The following is a 22,652-nucleotide window of genomic DNA, read 5'->3' as shown; positions in this document are numbered from 1 at the left end:
TGTGAACAAGACTGGTATTAGGATTGAGATTTAAGACAATGGTCCAACAGAGGAAAAAAGTAATAGAAATCACTCAGATAATTTCATTTGTCATGTAGTCATGGCACAGGGCTGAGAATGGGCATAGAAGTTAGAGAGACCATCAAGTTGTTTTCTGCAGTTACTAGAGAGTTGCCAAAATGAGATAAAAGAAAGTAAGCTTATGCAGCACCAACCAAAAAAAAAAAAATATCCCACATCATCTGTCTATCTGCTTTCATAAAAATAATTTGTCTAGTTTTTCTTTAAATGTATTCAAACTACCCATGTCCACAACACCAAATTAAAGTTTGTTCCATCAGTCAACTAGCTGAAAGCAAAATTTCTTCACATCTATCATGCAACCATCATTCCTCAGTAAATTTGTGTTCTCTTGTATGATGTCTGAGCAAAATGAAGGATGCCATCTGCATTTAGAACATTCAATCTATTCAAAACCTTAAACACCTCAATCAGATCTTGCAGGTGCTTAGTTTCCAATGCAGTAATTTTCAGAACTGAAGCCTCTCTTGGTAAGAGTAAACCTTTTATTCCCCCTAACTAATTTCATTGTCCTTCTCTGCACCTGATCCATTGGTGTTGTTTTGCAATTACCAATACCCATATGTAGTACCTTGCATTTACCAGTGTTAAATTTCAAATTCAAACTGCAAAGATTATTTGTTATCAAGTAGGTAAAAGAAGATCACCTGAGAGTGATTGATAATGATAACAACACAATATCCTTATGAGCTGGGTAATGCAGTTGGAAAAATGTATGGAAGCTGGAGTTAGAAATATTAAGGCCACCAAGGAAACAATAATCAATGTATACTTTCTAATTGGGCTATTTCAACATTTTGGTGGCTATTTAACTAATGGTCCTACATAGCATAGGCAGTATCAGATGAATATTGGAAGTCAGATCAGATGAAACTTATCAGCTCAGTGGCAGAGAAAAACAATTCATATCATTAGTTATTATATCAATTGATAATTCATATCAATTCATCGATATCATTAGTTATTCATATCAATTCATTGTTAGAGGACAGTGTCCTACAGTAAATAACACATAAGTGAAACTTGGCACTCACCAAAAGAATGGACGTGAAGCTGAGAATACACAGCAAAGAATGAAATGAATTATATTGGGAATCAGACTGTTAGATAAGAAGAGAAACATGGATTAGACAGCAACCTCAAGGACATTCTTATCAAAACTAAAGAACTAAAATGGTCTTGGGCAAGACACATAGCTCGAAGACATGATGTGACAGATGGACTAAGAAAATAACAGAATGGTACCCAAGAGGAGCTAAGAGAAAACCTGGAAGACAACAACGGAGATGGACAAATGAAATTCATGAGTTTGTGAGTAGTAAATGGATGGCCATTGCACAAAACAGAAGGAACTGGAAAGTTGCTGGAGAGGCCTTCATCCTGCAGTGAATTGAAAATGGCTGATGATGATGGTGAATAGAAGCAGTGCAACAATCACTTTTGCCTCTATCTGTGGCTACCGTTAATCTTTCAGTCTGTGAAACCACCCAATCTAGCTGTTTTCCGACCCATCTAACACACTGCTTCAATAGCACCAGAAAATGTTCTTGTGTCCTTTCTAATTAAATGTATCTCATCCTTGTAGAAGCAGTCTCTCCTCTTAGCAAGCACAAACCATGCTGAAAAAAAAATTCTACCCTGTGAGTCTTGCACAATCTCTCCAGGGCCGAATTGACTGACAAAGCTCTCATCATATACTCATTCTTATCGTGCCTGGGCAGAATTGCAGACACTTTCAAATTTAACCCTAACTTGCAACTTTTTTCAGCATTGACCTGTACTTGTTAAGTAAATCTGCAGATCTCTTACTCTTAAGGTTTATTAGTGCCAACGTGTACAACATCACCTTTTGTGCCCTTAAAAGATGATATCTGCCCTACAACGTCATTGACTTTTGCCTCTGGTAGACATACCCTGATCGTGTTCTGCCTATCCTTTTTGCATAATATATTCCCTGTCTCCCTGACAATAGAGTCACCGACAATAACTTGTTCCTGTGGGACCAGCACATTCTGCCTTGGAGATTGCTGCTGGGTTGCCCAATGCACAGGAGTGAGCTCTGGCATGGAGTTGGGCAGCTGAGAGCTTGATGGACCCTCATTAATTTCTTCATGGGCATTTACCCTACACCTCAAACTCTCATAGACATCCATCAGAATGCTGAGTTGGCACCTAATTTCTTCACAGTCTCTGCACTTAGCACACACAAAGACATCCTCCTTCGCTAGATCATGGCCTGTTCTAAACAGGTCTGCTAATATTTCACATTTTGCGCAATGTTTTAGACTGTGATGCGTTGGAGAATTGCTCCCTTCGGTTCTACCGCGAGCTACAGCACTCTGGCTATTCTGTGAACACTGCTTTGCTGCTCTAGTCTGGGTCATGATTCCATTAAGTATAATTTAATTAATAAGAATTAATTGAATTTGATTAAATTAATTTAATTTGAACTTTAATAAGATTAATAAATTTTACTGATTAATTGATAATACTATACTAATCTAACAGATTTCTAATACAGTACTACGTACTTTGCTATCTAGTTTTATGTTAAACCTTACACTATTCCGTATAGTATAACAGTGGTGGCAAGTTACAGACACTAAGTTAACTTTCAAAATCACTGCCTAAATTCAAAAATAAACCACAGAGTTTGGCTAGAACTATAAAGGTACTTATAGAACATAATTTAGTATAATAATGAAGTCAATAAAACGACTAAATATAAATGAAAACTTAGTGTTTGCCGGAGCTGTAAAAATCTTGGTCAATGTGGTAATAACCTCGTACCAAATTTGAATCCAATTACGAGGTCTCTAAATCTTAAAGGGGCAAAGAGAAGTGGCAAGGAAAATTTTGGATAAAATTGATATTAGACGGATAGGGATGGATTACATTGGTCCACTGAATATGAATGGCCTAACTGTTAATGATTCTTTACAGATTGCTGATAAACTGAATAAATATTTTGTATCTATGCTCACATGTGGAGACTTTTTAGAGATGGCATTATTAGAAATTTATCTAATGTTGATGAGAGTTAAATCATTTTGTAACAGTGGAAAGACAGTGGAAGGGAAAAGAAATTATGTGCAGCTCTAAGTAAACAAAACACCTGGGATGGAATCTATCATTCTAGGTGCTTTGGTGGAATATATCCAATTATATTAAAAGAAGCTGAAAAGAGGTAGTTATATCTTTAACTATAATAATGAGAGCATCCTTAGACTCAGTAGTAGGACCTACAGATTGGCGATGTTTAAATGTATCTCCTGGTTCACAAGGATGGTTTATGGGGTGAAGTGGATAACTACAGACATGTGATTAAGCTCTATACCATGGAAAATAATAGAACCAACAGTAAAAGAAATAATGCAAGATTATTTTGATTGAAGGAGTGCCATAGGGCAATCACAGCGTGGTTTTAAAGGTAATAACAGTGTGTTGTGAAAGGGAGATCATGCTCCACCAAGATACTTAGTCTTCAGATGGTGAAATTGCAGAACTGAAGCTTTTCTTGGTAAGAGCACCCATTTGTTCTGCTCAACAATCTCATTGTCATTTTCTGTACTCGTTCTAGCATCCCCACATTCTTCCTGAAATGAGGCCTCCAGACCTGTATTCAGAACTGAAGATGTGGTCTGACCATTGCCTTATACAGTGGGATAATCACCTTGTGATCCCTGCTGGCAAAATTGCTGCATATCATTGTCAATTTATCAATGTTAAACTTCAGATTGCAATTTCTTAGCCCATCTACCTAACTTTTTCAGCTCCTCTTGCAAGCATACTGCCATTAACCAATCTGCCAAACTTTGTATCATCTGCAATCTTGGACATTAATCTTGACATGCCTTCATCAAAATCATTGATAAATGTGGAAAACAACAATGAAGCCAACACCAAACACTGGGGGACTCCACTAATAGCATTAGTCCACTTGGAGCAGTGCCCATTGATTACCACTCTCTATCTTCTCCCACTCAACCATCCCTTTATCCATAGCAGAAACTTGCCCTTAATGCCACATTGCTCCAATTTGTACAGCAGTGTTTTATGTCCAACAGTATCAAAATATTTCCTGAAATCCACATATATGATATCAAAGTGTTTTTTGTATCCAGTTCCTTTGTGACCACATTGCACTAACTAATAAAATTGGTCAGACAAGGTTTCCCACTTAACAAACCCATGCTGTGTCTGAAGTGTAATTGCAGCCTTGTCTAGATGACCCTGCATTACTTCTTTAACCAGTGACTTCATTATTTTATCTGGAACAGAAGTTAGGCTAACAGGTCTGTAATTACTTGTGTCACCGTTTGATCTCTCTTTGTGAATTGGGAATATATTCACACATCTCCAGTCTGCTGTGATCTCCACTGAATCAATGATGTTCTCATAATTATGGCTGAGGGTTTACTTACTTTCTTCTCTGCTTACCTTAATATAATTGGATAGATCCCATCCAACCCAGGTGCCTTTCTTATGTTTAACTTCAACAATTCCTGTTCCCATTTTCTATCAGTTATTACAAAATCATTTAGATCCCTGTTAGAGTTTGATAAACTTCTGGCCTCCACTTCCCTGAAGAATTCCTCGTGTGCGAATTTAGATGCAAAATATCTATTCAGTTTGTCAGCAACTTGAGCAGGATCATCAACAGTTAAACCATTGATATCTAGTGGACTAATTTGATTCATCCCCTTCCATCTTAGTCTTTACATAAATGAAGAAGTTTTTGCTGTTTTTCTTTGCATCCTTCTCCAAAGGTTTCTTCTAACCTGCCTTCACTTTCCCAACATTGGCGCCTCCGTAGTCAGGTGGGCAGGAGCAGCAGTGCGTAGGACACGCTTCTTGATCTAGACTGGGGTTCGAGCCCGTGACCACCAAATACGGAGAATGTGGAAAGGTCAGAGAATGACCACCGCATATCCATGGAGCAATATGGCCTTAGTTGCTAATGTTCCTAAAAACCCAGCAACAACAACAACTTTCCCAACATTCTTTGTGACTTGATTACAGAGTAGTTTATATCTACCATAGGTTTCTACCATACCTTGAAGAGTATTTCCTATTTGGTATGAAAAGCCTTAATAGCTTCTACAATTAATTCCTTTAATGCTTCCCATTTAGAATATGCTAATGGTAACCTCATCAGTTCATCACACTGTATAGAATTTGAAATTTCTATTATGTGAGACTACAGTGGTCTCACACATCAAGAAATTGTTTTGTAGGACCACTATTGTCACCTTTATAAAAGCAAAAACCCTTCCCTTTATCTTTAATGGTAGTTGCATGTTTAAGTAAATCCCACATCTATATACTATGATTACTGGTTCTTTTATATACAGATTCTTAGTGCATGAATAATCACTGTTGATAATCAGATCAAGAGCATTACTACCTCTTGTTGCCTCACTAACATGCTTCTGTAGAAAACAGGCATTCAATAAATCCACAAAGGCCTTGCTAAGTTGCGCTTGACCAACCCACAAGTTCCAGTGATTATCTGTAAAGTTAAATCTTCCATTGTAAGGCGTACTGATCCACTCTATTGCTCTGTATAGTTTTTCATTTTACTCATCAGAGTCATTAAGCCTATATTTTTTGCTTTCCCAGTGCTTATGTCACACCAGACTGACTCACCATTGCATTTCACCCATGTCAGGTATGGATGTACTGTCTTAGATTTGCTTTTTAACTAAGAATATAACCTCCCCTTCCTATTCCATCTGTTCTTTCTGCACACATTGTACTACCCATATTCAAATTATGCATCCCCTATGTATGAGTGACACCATGTCTCTGATATCTCAACACTGTCTGCATTTGATGTCTTGACCAGCACTTCAAATACTCGTAGCATTGATGTACACATGTACCTGTTCTTACTCTTAATTACCCTAACACACCCCATGTATCTGCTTGTTCCACGATGGCTCCCAGCAGTCCTTGAAATCCTCAGTGCCCCTTACTTTCCAGGCTGTTGCTCATTCCAATAAAAGCAGTGCAAGGATCAATTTAACTCTGCCTGTGGCTCTTGTTAATCTATTAGTCTGTGCTCCCCAAGCTACCAGTTTTTCAACCCACGTTACAATGACTTAATAGCATTTGCAAATATTTTCACATCCTTTCTATTTTAGTGTTTCCCTTCCCTTTAGTAGCAGTCTCTGTTAACAAGCACAGACCACACTGAGAAAAATTCTTCCTCATGAGCCTTACACAATCTCTTCAGGGCCAAATTGGTTGACAGGATTCTCATCCTATACTCCATCTGTTGTGGCCTGGCAGAATGGCAGAAACTTTCAAATTAACCCTAACTCGCAACTTTTTTCAACGTTGTCCTGTCTTGTTAAGTGTTTCTGCAGATCTCTTACTCTTAGTGTCATTAGTGCCAATGTGTACAACAATATCACCTTTTATGTCTTAAATTTTAATTTTTAAAATAAAAATTTAAATTTTATCTTATAAATAAACTTATATACAGAAAACTAAAAGAAAACATGCAAATGCAAAATATGTTTTATCATTATTAATGTCTTTTATTAGTATAGTTGAGAATGTGATTGTACCTAATTTTATTCTCAAGGTAAGATTAGATATGATTACAGTGCATGTTTTTTTGGAAAATGATTTTCTTTTGCTATGGTTCAGATATTGATTCATTGTACTGATTACATAACTGAAAAAATTAAAATTTGCAAATGAAAAATATTAGTTTTGCCATTAAAAATTATTAAATGTTTTAAAATAATTTGTTTCCCTTTCAGGACATCCTTCTTAATTGCTGGTGTGCATCGACATCTCTAGCCATTAGTCCTTACTCTCCTTATTATCTTGGCGTTGGCTGTGCAGATGGCTCTGTACGTATATTTGATCGTAGATTACTTGGAACCAAAGCAACAGGTACCCTACATATTATTTTTTTCATTTGGCGGAATGTGCTTGTACTCAAGTTAATACTGTGAAGATATTAGTACCCAGTTTATTTAAATATGATGTATATATAACAAATGAAAAAATATTATAATAGAAGTGATTTAATAGGTAGAAATGTTTATCCAATTAAACATGTTTTTAAGCTTTTAGAAAGTATTTTTGAAAAATTTTAAAAAGTCACTTAACATCTTGACATGTATTACATTGCTTTGGTTTTTCCTTCAGTATTTTTGAATATTTTTTTATAAATGATCAAAAAGATGAAAGTCACATAGTGAGAAATCTGAAACAGGGTTTGAGTAACTAGCAGCATGTCTTTTGAAGCAAGGTCTGAATGTAATTGGGAACATGTGAGCATAGTTATCAAGAAGCAAGATGATTTGTCAGTTTGGTGTACCATGGTGGGGGGGGGAACTTCAGAATTTCAGCATACCATTTTGAACGAATAAGTGAATTTAAAGTTTAATGTCAGAAAACCACAATGATCAGCAAAAACAGTTACTTTAACTTTTCCTGGAACAATCTGGAATGTATTTTTTTGTTTTTGTAGACTTACTGTTGTCATGCAAACTTACTCTGATTCAAAATGATGCCACTAAGAGTCATTTCCTTTCATAATTTTATTCATTTCATAGCCCTCTTTTTGATAGCTTAACAAGTACTCAAAATGTTAATGGAGTCAACACTTCCTATTTAGCGGCCCCGGGTGCCAAGCGATTGTGACTGAGTGATTTCTCTGTGCTATTACTGCGATTTCTCAAAAGTGATTTATAGTTATTTTGCGTTCTTGACGTTAATAAATCTATTCATTTAAAAACAGCTCTTGTTACAAAAACACTTGTACAGAGCAAAAAAGGAAAGGCACCTTTCTTTATTTCTTCTAGTTTACTACTGACCACTTACTACTTTTCGCTTGGTCACACCAGGCACTGCTCCTGCCTCCCCGTGGCGGGGTCAGTAACCTTGGCAGAAAAGTTCATCTGCCAGGGGCTAAGAGGAGCCAACATGGAACAAAGTATGTTTCCAACTTTAGAGCCGTCGAGCTGTCGGCCAAACACAGAAAATGACCATGATTCGTCGCAAGTAAAGAGGTTGAAAACCAATCCCTCGGTGACAAACTTACCTGCATTCTTAATTATGCACTCACTATCTGACCAGCCTCTCAGTAAGCTATCCCCTTTTTTAATCCAAAAACACCTGGAAAGTATTGCAGGGTCTCCCAAGACGGTTAAGAGACTGCAATCAGGGGACTTACTTATTGAAACTATAAATGGCACACACTCTGAAAAATTACTAAAAAAGACAACTTTCGCTGGTATTCCAGTGAAAGTAACTCCACATGCAACCCTAAATACATCAAAGGGTGTAATATCTAGTTGGGACCTGATGAATGCGACGGAGGAAGAAATTAAAGAAGAGCTTCAGGAACAAAATGTAATTGCTGTAAAAAGAATTATGATAAAAAAAGACAATATTCTCACACCTACCAGAAATATCATTCTTACATTTAACAGTCCAAGCCTACCCTCATCAGTAAAAGCTGGATATCTACTTTGCCGCACTCGTCCTTTCATACCCAATCCGTTGAGATGTTATAAATGCCAGAAGTATGGCCACTCTCAAACAACATGCAGAAGCAACCCAGTTTGTCCCAACTGTGGTTCCTCCGATCGCATTCAAAGTGATTGTTCGGTGAAAGAAATGATCTGTCCCAACTGCAAAGGCAACCATCCGGCCTACTCTAAGACATGTGAGAAGTGGAAAACAGACAAAAAAATTGTGAAATATAAAGTTGAAAACAGAGTTAGTTATCAGGAGGCTAGAAAATTAATTGCACCGAGTATACCTAACCGTGCCTATGCCAATATTACAAAAAAATATCAAACCATTGCCACACAAACCGATGTTACCGTTCCTTCAAACACTTCCATCTCTGACTGGGCTCGGGCTGTCCTCTCTCAGCAACAGTCCAGTGCCGTTAAGCACTCAGACCAAGCAAATAATTCGCCTCTCACAATACCAGCAAAATCTCAATCTCCGCCAGTGAATGCCACTACAAATAATGATAGTTCGACTTCAAAAAAGGTTATCCAGGACAAATCGATGGAGGCAGAGTATCCATCCAAACAGGAAGATCCAATTCTGGAAATATTTGCAGAAGAAGAGATGGCCACTGGTCGCCCTTCCTTTCCGAAAAGAGACAAACCAAAGCCAGAACGCCATAAGACAGCCACGTCAGATACAGCTTCTTCCTCTAAATTCAAATAATGTCTAACATCTTGCAATGGAATTGCAGAGGCTTTTGTGGAAACATTGACGACATCCGTTATTTAATTAATCGCTACTCTCCATTTGGTTTCTGCCTGCAAGAAACCTATTTAACTCCTCAAATTTCCATTTCCATCAAAAAGTACTCGGTCTATAGACGAGATCGGAATACATCCGATTCTGCTCGAGGTGGTGTAGCTATTTTAATTAGTACAAGGATTCCAGCTAAGCAAATTACTCTCCAAACCCAAATCGAAGCTGTCGCTGTGCGTCTGATTACTCAAACTGCATTAACTCTAGTCTCAGTTTATCTCCCACCAAACCATGCTTACTCTTATAATGATCTTAAAGAACTTTTATTGCAGCTACCCTTCCCTATCTGCCTGCTAGGGGATTTCAACGGCCACCACCCTTTATGGGGTTCATCTAAATTAGACAGACATGGCAGATTGATTGAAACTTTACTGGAAAAAGAAAACCTCACTCTTCTTAACAGTGGCTCGCACACCCATATACAGTTACCTAATGGACAGACCTCTGCCATTGACCTATCGATTTGCTCCCCGATACTATTTTCAGCTATGCAATGGTCCACTCTGGATGATCCCATGGGCAGTGACCATTTTCCAATTGTTTGTAATCTGTTGACTACACAACCACCATTAGATGAACCCTGCAGGAAATGGAAATTCTCTAAAGCCAATTGGGCCAAATTTCAATCAGCAATCACTCTTGACAAAAAAAACTATTCAATTACAGCCCATAGATGAAGTTACTGATTATATTACATCTCGTCTTTTAGTTGCAGCTAAGTACTCAACTCCATTATCAAATCCCCCGTCCCGACGGCATTTCAACTACTGGTGGAACGAAGAGTGCACAAAAGCAAAGGAGGAAAAAAATAAAGCATTTAATTTATTCCGTCGATCTCCAACCACAGCTAATCTAATTAGATACAAACTAAGGGCAAAGGCGCGTTACATTCAAAAGCAGGCCAAGAAAGATTCTTGGACTAGGTTCGCATCAACTATCAATAGAAACACTGACTCCAGACTAATATGGAAAAAAATTAGGCAGCTTTCTGGTAAGTTCCAACTGTTCCTTCCCCAATTCTCTCCTGCAATGGGCAAGAACTCTCTGCTCCTCTAGATATAGCCAATGCCTTGGGCAAAACCTTCGCTCAAATATCGGCTGCATCAAATTACACTCCAAAATTCCAGAAAATTAAGACCGCCACCGAACAGAGACCCTATCAACTTTCGAACCTCACTATCACTTCCCTATAATCAGCCTCTGCAATATTGTGAACTTTTACAGGCCATCAGAACAACACGAAACAGTGCCCCTGGGCCAGATGGCATATACTATGTCATGCTGCAGCATCTCGATGACAAAAACTTACAACTGCTTCTAATCTTTTTTAACCGGATCTTCCTGAAAATATTTATCCAACCTCTTGGCACCATGCTACAGTTTTGGCGTTTTTGAACCCTGGAAAAGATCCCTCCAATTCTAATAGTTACAGACCAATATCTCTGTCAAGTTGCCTTGGTAAAATTCTGGAAAAAATGATCCATAGTCGACTCACTTGGATCATTGAAACTCAACATCTACTGAGTAATTGTCAACATGGCTTTCGCAAAAACAGGTCATCCCTAGATCTGATGATCAAGGCGGAATCTGAAATTCGCAATGCCTTTGTGAAAAACGAACACCTTGTCATGGTCTCCATTGATATAGAGAAGGCATTTGATACTACCTGGCGGTATGGCATTCTCAGTGACCTATATAATCTTGGTCTACGAGGCAACCTACCCATATTTATTAGGAACTTCCTGAAGAGCCGATCTTTCCAGGTGAGATATCAAAATTCCCTTTCTGCTACATTCTCGCAGGAAGAAGGAGTACTGCAAGGATCAGTTTTGAGTGCAACATTGTTTGCCCTTAGAATTGATTCCATTACAAAAGTACTCCCAAATACTGTAGAGGCTTACCTGTACGCTGACGATCTCACTATTTCTTGCCATTCTCAGAACATGAGATCTATCGAAAGGCAATTGCAGATGTCCCTCAATAAAGTTCAAAAGTGGGCTGAGCTCAATGGATATCATCTTTCCCAACAGAAAACAGTTGCGATCCACTTTTGCTGTCAACGCAAATTGCATGCAGATCCTGAACTTCGGATTTCAAATTCCACCATTCCGATTGCCAGCAATATGAAATTCTTGGGAATAATCCTGGACAGTAAGCTCAATTTCTTTGAGCATGTTAAATTAATACGTACTGCCTGTCTTAAAAAGATCAACATGCTAACAGCTTTATCTGCCCTCTCTTGGGGAGCAGATCGTACAACTTTGCTGCTCCTATATAGAGCACTGATTATATCCCGTTTAGATTATGGTCCAGTTTATGATTCTGCCCGAAGGAGTGTGCTACGCTGGCTGGATCCTATTCAACATAATGCACTGCAGATTGCAATTGGTGCATACAGGACATCTCCAACTCAGAGCCTATACATTGAAGCTCATGAGCCCCCTTTGCATCTTCGTAGAAAAATGTTATTACTTAAACATGCAGCCAAAATACAAACTTGCTATTCGCATCATATTCAGCCATACCTTTTTAATCAACCACTGGTTAATCTCTACAGAAATAAACCAAGTAAAATCCAACCAGCTGGCCTACAGCTCCTTGAAATATCACAGAACTGGAATGTTCCTCTCCACAATAGGCAACAGATAAAGAATTACTCCCATCCACCATGGACTACCTTTCCTCAACTGACCTGTGATACCTATTTTCTTCAATGGGGAAAGAATTGTCTACTGGCTGTGACTATGCAACAACTCCATGCTAGCCATATTCAAACCTATGCTGACTTCTTGCCGATATATACGGATGGTTCCAAATCTCTGTCAACAGTTGGAGCAGCAGCAGTGTTTCCCTCTGCTGTCATATCAGCTTCTCTTCCACCTGGGTATAGCAACTTTTCAGCAGAACTGTATGCAATACAGTTAGCTCTAGTAAATTTGACTGTACATCCATCTGCAAAATATATAGTATATACTGACTCTCTCAGCTCAATTAAAGCAATGCAGAATACATCACAAAAGAATCACCATATTTTAATGAAAATCAGGAGTTTGTTATTGCAGATTTATCACCGTCAACAACTAGTGAAGTTTTGCTGGATTCCAGCACATTTAGGCATAAAAGGGAATGAAGTGGCTGATACATCTGCCAAAAGTCCAAGTTCAGACCTAACTTCTGTCCCTATTCCAGCGCCCGATTATAATATCTTAATTCAAGCAGCATGCATTGCATAGTGGACAGAATTATGGCATAACCAAAGGAATAACAAATTTTTCCAGCTGAAACAATACCCAAAGTTCTGGCACTCCAGCAATCAGACAGTGCGGCGGGAAGAAGTGGTACTCACACGAATGAGAATAGGACACACCCATCTGACTCACCTCCATCTACTAATGGGCGATGATCCTCCTCAGTGTCCACACTGCTTAGAACATCTAACAGTCAAACACATTCTGATTGACTGTCCACAGTATCAACAACATCGAGCTGCAATATTTCAAAATCTGGCTAATCGTCGAGAACCATTGACATTATATCATGTCGTTGGAGAGGATGCAAGTGTTAACGAACTTTTCTGCTTTCTAAAAAAAATTGAAGTGTATCATCTTATATAATAGGCTTCAAAACTGAAACTAATTTAAACTAGATTATTTTATAATACTCCTAAGAATAGGCACACTATAGCCATAGCAGCTAATGCGCCAATAAACAACCATACCACACACACACTTCCTATTTAGCAGTTGTAAAGTTCTTTACCCATTATACTTTTGTTGTTGTTTAGTAAAATTTGCAAAATTTCTGAAGTGAAATTTTTAAGATGATATTGTGTGTTGTGCTGTGCTGTCCTGAATGCAGTTTATCATGTCCTTTCTCTTCCTTCTCAGAACTTTTTTTCACCATTCTATGATAGTGACCTTTAGTAGTAACCTTTACCATACACTAGCAACCATCTTTTATGAATTTCTTTCCTTTCAGCAGTTAAAAATTGAATCATTGCACACTGATCCATTTTAGATGCATTCTGTATTTGAAATGTCATGTGCAAAATTACACACACACACACGCGCGCGCCTCTGTAGCCAGGTGGGAAGGAGCAGCAGTGCATAGCACATGCTTCTTGATTAGACCGGGGTTCGAGCCCATCACCACCAAATACGGAGGATGTGGAAAGGTCAGGGAATGACCACCGCATATCCCGGAGCAATATGGCCTTAGTTGCTAATGCTCCAATAAACCAAATAACTAAACTAAAAACTAACACACACACACAGGAGATGAAATAAAGCACACATGTACACTACCTTGCTGAGAACTGTCATGCATCAAGCATATTTAAATTGAATATCCTTGTAATGATTTAGCTACTTGATGCTGTTTGCCCTTGAGAATTAATTCCTTCTCAGAATGTGAATACATTGTTAATTGGTTTTTAGAACAAACAGCAAATTGAGTATTTTTATATTTTTATTTTTTTACAGGTAGTCATAGTGGTAGTGGTATTCAAGCCATGGTTTCACGTTTCAGTGTCCCTGAATTGGAAGGCCGTAGCCACAGAATTACATCAGTCAGCTACAGTCCTGATGGAGAAGAAATGCTAGTTAGCTATTCTTCAGACTACCTTTATCTCTATGAAGTAAAGGTTAGTTAATAAAAATTTCTAAATTGAGTTATAGTTCTTATAGTTCACAAATTAAAATATAATATTTTAATTATATTCCATTTCTAATAAAATTGTAATTAAATAGATGGAGTTTAGATCATACAGACACTATCCTAATGTATACACCCCAGGGGCTCACATTTGATGGGTATGAACTTGGCACACCCAGGGTCCTGAGCTGGATATTATCATTCTTCTCTTTCTTGGTGATTCCTTTCTACTTCTCTCTCTCTCTCAGGGTTACTCCAGAATTTTTTTTTTTTTGGCTGGTGCATCATAAGCCTCAGGCTTCCTTGCACCATATGGCTAACAATAATAATATTTGTAAAATAATAAGAGAAGTTTACCGCAATATAGTGTAGAACACTTCCAAATGATACTCTCCAGAAATTAAAACGAAAAAAATCGAAAATCTTACATTAGAGTAACAAATAATTAAAAATCAATTTAACACAATAAAACTCAATTTAACACAATTAAAAATAAGAAAATGAATTAAAGGAATTTAATGAATAAATTGCAAAACGATTTTCCTTCCTGAAGCTGCCAACGCTTTTCGACCATATGTCATGATCAGGAATGAAAATTACCAAATACGGACAAGCATGAAACTTAAATAGGGATTATTTGTCTTTGCGCATGTGCGTAAAAGCCCACGAATCGGAGATCAGATATGCCCGGCGAACATTCACAGAATTTTCTTGTAATATAATTTATACGGTTTCTGCAATTAATAGACGCGTATAATTATATTGGACACTAAGTATTTTGGATTCATTAAATAAAAAAGTATGTTTTTCTGTTAACGCTGTGAAAGACTAATTCTAACACTGCTGAACGAGAAGCGCGAACTGAGCCCGCATGTTGATTAACATGAATATTCAAAGGAAAACGTGTCAAACCTTAGTAAGACGAGTATTTCTGAGTATCTTGGTATTTCTGAGCCCAAAGCAGATTCCATCATTGAATATTAGTATTAGTATTAGTAACGGCCGCATGGTACAAGAAAGCCTATGGCTTATGCTGCACCAGCTAAAAAAATAAAAAAATAAAAATAAAATAAATAATAAATAAATAAAATAAATAACTAAATAATAATAATTAATAAATAAAAATAAAATAAAATAAAATAAAGAAATAAAAAGGAAATTAAACCTATCATCCTATGCGCTTCCCTTACCCGAAAGTACTATCCAGATGACTTTTGAATTTCCCCAAACTGTCGGCCTCTACCACCCATGAAGGCAGCTTATTCCAGTAATTTATAACTCGCTGGCTAAAATAAAACTTCCTGCAGTCCAATCTAAACATTTCCCCCCGTAACTTGAATTTATGTCCCCTAGTTCTAGCATCATTTATAATCTTGAAAATGTTGTCCTCATTCATTTCACTGATACCTCTCAGAGCCTTAAACACCTCAATCAAATCTCCTCTACGGTGTCTAGTTTCCAAACTCTGCAACTCACATATTCGAAGCCTTTCTTCATAAGGACGCCCTTTTGCCAATCTCACCAGGCGAGTTACTCTTCTTTGCACCCTTTCAAGAAGCTCGATGTCTTTCTTTAGGTGCGGTCTCCATACTTGAACACAGTATTCCAAGTGTGGTCTAACATAAGCCTCATATAATGGGATTATCACATCCCTATCTCTACTTGCAAAAGTTCGATAGATCATCGATAGGACACCATGGGCCTTCCTTGCAACCTGTTTACAATGCTCAGAGAATTTCATGTCTGACCGTATCGTAACACCCAAGTCCCTTTCCTCCAGTACTGGATTTAGTTGAACTCCACCAAGTGAATAAGTTTTTTTGGGATTACTGTTTCCCATGTGTAATACCTTACACTTTGTTGGATTAAAGCACAGCTGCCATTTTTCTGACCATTGCTGAAGTCTATCTAGGTCTCTCTGAAGAAGCTCAGCTTGACAGTGATCATTAACTACTCTACCAATTTTAACATCATCTGCAAATTTAGACATCATGCCCTCTATCCCTTCATCAATGTCGTTTATGAAAATTAAAAACAACAGTGGTCCTAATACTGATCCTTGGGGAACCCCACTTCTTACATCAACCCAATCTGAGGAATAGCCATTTATCACAACCCTCTGCCTCCTGCCCTGAAGCCATCCTTCTATTCATCTAAGGATTTTCCCAGTGATTCCAACCTGTTCCAGCTTATAAAGCAACCGCTCATGTGGGACTGAGTCAAAAGCTTTGCTGAAATCTAAATAAACAATGTCGAAATTATTCCCTAAATCCAACTCGTGAGTGACCCTTTCGAAATATTTTTCATGATTTTCCCTTTACAAAACCATGCTGAGTATCCTTGAGAATTTCAATTTGATCCAAATGATCCTGAATTCCACCCTTGATCATTGCCTCCATGATTTTCCCTACTACTGAAGTCAGACTGACAGGTCGATAATTTCCAACTTCACTTTTAGAGCCACCCTTATGTATGGGAGATACATTGGCACTTTTCCAATCCAAGGGAATCTCCCCAGAGTCTAGTGATGCTCGCATAATTAGCCTCAATGGTTCAATGCACTCGCTTGCCGCCTCTCTTAAGATTATAGGGTATATTCCATCAACTCCAGGAGCCTTACTGGTCTGTAGGCTCGAAAGTTTTTTCATTAAATAATCTTGCGAAATTTCAATATCATTAATTACATATTTTTTAACTTCGCTCCCACAATTTTCCATTGCCACAAAAGGCTTTTCATTTGTAAATATCGATGCAAAATAACTGTTGAGTTCATCTGCAACGGCAGCTGGTGTCATCATCATCAGCCATTTTCAATCCACTGCAGGATGAAGGCCTCTCCAGCAACTTTCCAGTTCCTTCTGTTTTGAGCACTGGCCATCCATTTCATCATCATCATCAGCCATTTTCAATCCACTGCAGGATGAAGGCCTCTCCAGCAACTTTCCAGTTCCTTCTGTTTTGAGCACTGGCCATCCATTTACTACTCAAAAACTCATGAATTTCATTTATCCATCTCCGCCTTTGTCTTCCAGGTTTTCTTCTAGCTCCTCTTGGGTACCATTCTGTTATTTTCTTAGTCCATCTGTCATCATGTCTTCGAGCTATGTGTCCTGCCCAAGACCATTTTAGTTCTTTAGTTTTGATAAGAATGTCTTTTACTTGAGTTTGCTGCCTAATCCATGTGTTTCTCTTCTTATCTAACAGTCTGATTCCCAATATAATTCGTTTCATTCTTCGCTGTGTAGTTCTTAGCTTCTCTTCCATTCTTTTGGTGAGTGCCCAAGTTTCACTTCCATAAGTCATGGTGGGGAGTATACATTGATTCATTATTTTACGTTTCAGACAAACTGGGATATTGCTCTTCAGTATGTGACTATATTTCCTGAATGCTATCCATCCAAAATTTATTCTTCTCTTGACTTCCAGCCATTTATCATTATTACAGCTAATAACTTGTCCCAGATAAGTATATGACTCCACCTTTTCAATTACTGCTCCTTCAATCATTATTTCCCTTTCTGTGGCATACTTGTTCATCATTACTTTTGTTTTAGCCATATTCATCTTTAGTCCAAAATCCTTTCTAACTGTGCATAACTGATTAAGATTTTCCTCTAATTCTTTGGGATCGTGGCTTATGACCACAATGTCATCTGCAAATCGTAAATGGTTTAGGTACTCTCCATTCACATTGACTCCTTTCTGCGACCAGTCTAATCTTCTGAAAGCTTCCTCAAGGGCAGCAGTAAACAGCTTCGGAGATATTGTGTCTCCTTGTCGAACTCCTTTTTCAATTTTAAATTTGCTACTCTCTTTGTCTAGTCTAATAAAGGATGTAGCACTCTCATATATTTTCTTCAATATCATAATATATGGAGTATCTATGCCTTGTCTTTCCAGTGCCCGAAACATTGCCTTATGCTGTATGGAGTCAAATGCCTTTCATAATCCACAAATGCCAGGCATAATGGTGTTTTATATTCATTTGCTTTCTCCATTAGCTGTGATATTACATGAAGGTGATGCATGGTTGAGAATCCTGTCCTAAAGCCAGCTTGCTCTTTCGGTTGATTCTCATCAAGTATTCTTTCTAATCTGTTAGTAATGACCCTTGTGAACAACTTGTAGATATGGCATAACAAGCTAATTGGCTTGTTATCCCATAACAAGCCAGTTTATGTGTTATGAGCCTTGCCAGTTTATGTGTTATGTCTCTTCCTCCCAATTTTAACAACTCTACAGTAACTTCATCTTCCCCCAGGGCTTTCCAATTCTTCATTTTCTTCAATGCATGTTCTACCTCATCAGGAAGAATATCGGGTATGTCGTATGTGTTGCTACTTTGCAATCCATCTTCCCCACTGCTGGTATCATTCCCTCGCTCCTTGTATAATTCTCTATAGTAGTCTTCTGCTATTTGAATTATGCCTTCTCTGCTGTTTATAAGTACACCATCGCTATTCTTCAGTTTCAGTATCATTTGTCTTTCTGTATTACTGCTCATGGCTGCTGATTTAAATCCTTTGTTTTCCCTTAATGCTTGTTCTACTTTTCTTGTGTTAAATCTTCTTATGTCCTCTCTGAGTCTCTTTCTAATGGCTTTGCATAGCTCGGTATACTCAATTTTCTCCCTGTCAGTGTTTTTCTTGCTCTTCATTTGTCGTCTTTGGTTCATCATGACAAGTGTTTCTTGACTAATTTTTTCTTCTTTGGATTTCTGTTTCCCTATAGGTTTCTTGGGCTTTATCACTTTCAAAAAGTTGTAATATTCCTCGTCGATATCTTGGTCCTCAGCAGTCTGCAGAAGCTCATACTTGTTCTTAAGTTCCAGTACATACTGCTTTTTCTCCTCTTCTGTTATCTCAAAGACCTTTGTATTATTTACTCGAGTCAGTTTTTTCCTTTCCTTTCCTACATCTATATCAAGTGTACATCTTGCCATTCTGTGATCACTTCCAACATTTACCTTATTCAGGATGGTAACATCATTCACAATATATCTTCTGTTAGTGAGGATGAAGTCGATTTCATTAGTTGTTAATCCATTTGGACTCTTCCATGTCCACTTTCTGTTCACCCTTTTCTTGAAAAAAGTGTTCATTACTGACAATCCTTGAGATTCTGCAAATTCCACAAGTCTTTCACCTCTTTTATTTCTTTTACCAATTCCAAAATTTCCTATAGTTCCTCTTTCTGCACTGTTTTGCCTTTTTCCAACCTTAGCATTGAAGTCCCCCATAATAATAGTGTAGTGGGTTTTATGCTCATCTAGAAGACTCAATTTCAGTGTACATTTCTTCAACCTCTTCATCATCATGGCTCGATGTTGGTGCATAAATCATTATAATCCATTTACTACCCACAAACTCATGAATTTCATCTATCCATCTCCGCCTTTGTCTTCCAGGTTTTCTTCTAGCTCCTGTTGGATACCATTCTGTTATTTTCTTAGTCCATCTGTCATCATGTCTTCGAGCTATGTGTCCTGCCCAAGACCATTTTAGTTCTTTAGTTTTGATCAGAATGTCCTTTACTTGAGTTTGTTGCCTAATCCATGTGTTTCTCTTCTTATCTAACAGTCTGATTCCCAATATGATTCGTTCCATTCTTCGCTCTGTAGTTCTCAGCTTCTCTTCCATTCTTTTGGTGAGTGCCCAAGTTTCACTTCCATAAGTCGTGGTGGGGAGTATACATTGATTCATTATTTTACGTTTCAGACAAACTGGGATATTGCTCTTCAGTATGTGACTATATTTCCTGAATGCTATCCATCCAAAATTTATTCTTCTCTTGACTTCCAGCCATTTATCATTATTACAGCTAATGACTTGTCCCAGATAAGTATATGACTCCACCTTTTCAATTACTGCTCCTTCAATCATTATTTCCCTTTCTGTGGCATACTTGTTCATCATTACTTTTGTTTTAGCCATATTCCTCTTTAGTCCAAAATCCTTACTAGCTGTGCATAACTGATTAAGATTTTCTTCTAATTCGTTGGAATCGTGGCTAATGACCACAATGTCATCTGCAAATCGTAAATGGTTTAGGTACTCTCCGTTCACATTGACTCCTGTCTGCGACCAGTCTAATCTTCTGAAAGCTTCCTCAAGGGCAGCAGTAAACAGCTTCGGAGATATTGTGTCTCCTTGTCGAACTCCTTTCTCAATTTTAAATTTCCTACTGTCTTTGTCTAGTCTAATAAAGGAGGTAGCACTCTCAAAAATTTTCTTCAAAATCATAATATATGGGGTATCAATGCCTTGTCTTTCCAGTGCCCGAAAATTGCCTTATGCTGTATGGAGTCAAATACCTTTTCATAATCCACAAATGCCAGGCATAATGGTGTTTTATATTCATTTGCTTTCTCCATTAGCTGTGAAATTACATGAAGGTGATCCATAGTTGAGAATCCTGTTCTAAAGCCAGCTTGCTCTTTCGGTTGATTCTCATCAAGTATTCTTTCTAATCTGTTAGTAATGACCCTTGTGAACAACTTGTAGATGTGGAATAACAAGCTAATTGGTCTATAATTTCCAATTTCTGATTTATCTCCTTTCGTATGCAGCAAAACTATGATTGCATTATTCCACTGCTTAGGTGTCACACCTTTTCTAATGCACTTTGTGAAGAGCCTTGCCAGTTTTTGTGTTATGTCTCTTCCTCCAAATTTTAACAACTCTACAGTAACTTCATCTTCCCCCGGGGCTTTCTGATTCTTCATTTTCTTCAATGCATGTTCTACCTGATCAGGAAGAATATTGGGTATGTCGTATGTGTTGCTACTTTGCAATCCATCTTCCCCACTGCTGGCATCATTCCCCTGCTCCTTGTATAATTCTCTATAGTAGTCTTCTGCTATTTGAATTATGCCTTCTCTGCTGTTTATAAGTACACCATCGCTATTTTTCAGTTTCAATATCATTTGTCTTTCTGTATTACTGCTCATGGCTGCTGATTTAATTCCTTTGTTTTCTCTTAATGCTTGTTCTACTTTTCTTGTGTTAAATCTTCTTATGTCCTCTCTGAGTCTCTTTCTAATGGTTTTGCATAACTCAGTATATTCAATTTTCTACCTGTCAGTGTTTTTCTTGCTTTTCATTTGTCGTCTTCGGTTCATTATGACAAGTGTTTCTTGACTAAAATTTTCTTCTTTGGATTTCTTTTTCCCTATAGGTTTCTTGGGCTTTATCACTTTCAAAAAGTTGTAATATTCCTCGTCGATATCTTGGTCCTCAGCAGTCTGCAGAAGCTCATACTTGTTCTTAAGTTCCAGTACATACTGCTTTTTCTCCTCTTCTGTTATCTCAAAGACCTTTGTATTATTTACTCGAGTCAGTTTTTTCCTTTCCTTTCCTACATCTATATCAAGTGTACATCTTACCATTCTGTGATCACTTCCAACATTTACCTTATTCAGGACAGTAACATCATTCACAATATATCTTCTGTTAGTGAGGATGAAGTCGATTTCATTAGTAGTTAATCCATTTGGACTCTTCCATGTCCACTTTCTGTTCACCCTTTTCATGAAAAAAGTGTTCATTACTGACAATCCTTGAGATTCTGCAAATTCCACAAGTCTTTCACCTCTTTCATTTCTTTCACCAATTCCAAAATTTCCTATTGTTCCCCTTTCTGCGCTGTTTTGTCTTTTTCCAACCTTAGCATTGAAGTCTCCCATAATAATAGTGTAGTGGGTTTTATGCCCATCTAGAAGACTCAATTCAGCTGGTGTATTTAATACTATCCCCTTTACCTTACGTAAAGGTCCGATCTGGTTTGTCCTGCTCTTCTTGGCATTTATATATGTGAAGAATTTTTATCCCCCCTCTTTGCTCTGTTTGCTAGTGATTTCTCATAAACTGCCTTTGCCTGTCCGAACCTTTTCTGTGGCTCTATTACACATCACCTTGTAGCTGTTATAGGCTTCTCTGTAACCTTTCCATGCCACCTTTTTCTGCTCAAGTAATGTGGCAACTTCACTATTCATCCAACTTGGAACCTTCTCGTGGAGTATTTTTTTAATGGAATATATGCATTGAAAGCATCTGTGATTAATGTTTTAAAGGCATACCACAGTTCAATTGTATTCATTCTCTGCGCGATATCTACCCAGTTAATAGAGGCCATGTAGTACCTTAAGGCATCGTAATTTCCTTTTCTGAAATTAAAACTCATTCCTTTGCCTTTTAGTTCTGCTACCTCTCTCATCATCATCCACTGTAGAACTCCGTGATCACTTCCTGCTACTGGTTCCTCTACTGTCAGCCCTGTTATGTCATCTGATTCATGTGTGATGATGAGGTCTAGGATATTCTTTTCTCTAGTACTTTCCCTGACATGTTGATACAAATAACAGTCATCTAGTTGATTTAAAAATTTTGTTCCCCATGTCGAGTTTCCTTCCCATTTACTCCAATCAGTTAGAGGCAAATTGAAATCACCCATTATAAGGCATTGACGCTTACTTGCCCATTCCATTTGCATGTAGAGGCTTTTGTCATAATCTTCACAATCACCTGGTCTGTAGATTACTCCTACTCGCATTATACCTTTGTTTCCAACTATCTCACACCCTACAGACTCTATACTAGCATGTGAAATGTCTGAAT

General features: G+C 37.8%; 1 protein-coding gene across 3 annotated transcripts in view; it reads left to right on the top strand.

The window, feature by feature from the left end:
• Window positions 1-22,652, top strand: part of LOC150091388 (DDB1- and CUL4-associated factor 6-like) — a 405,008-nt gene that overhangs the window by 144,563 nt on the left and 237,793 nt on the right. For all 3 annotated transcript variants that reach the window (XM_090375313.1, XM_090375305.1, XM_090375299.1), the window contains exons 7-8: window positions 6,855-6,990; window positions 13,866-14,026. In XM_090375313.1, coding sequence (XP_090231439.1) covers window positions 6,855-6,990; window positions 13,866-14,026 — 297 coding nt within the window. The remainder of the gene's footprint in view (window positions 1-6,854; window positions 6,991-13,865; window positions 14,027-22,652) is intronic.

This window comes from Mastigoproctus giganteus, chromosome 1 (assembly GCF_048544385.1).
Source record: "Mastigoproctus giganteus isolate SK-2022 chromosome 1, ASM4854438v1, whole genome shotgun sequence".
NCBI classification, from domain to species: domain Eukaryota; kingdom Metazoa; phylum Arthropoda; class Arachnida; order Uropygi; family Thelyphonidae; genus Mastigoproctus; species Mastigoproctus giganteus.
Note: the sequence above shows the minus strand (reverse complement) of the source record. Positions and strands in the feature narration are given on the sequence as shown.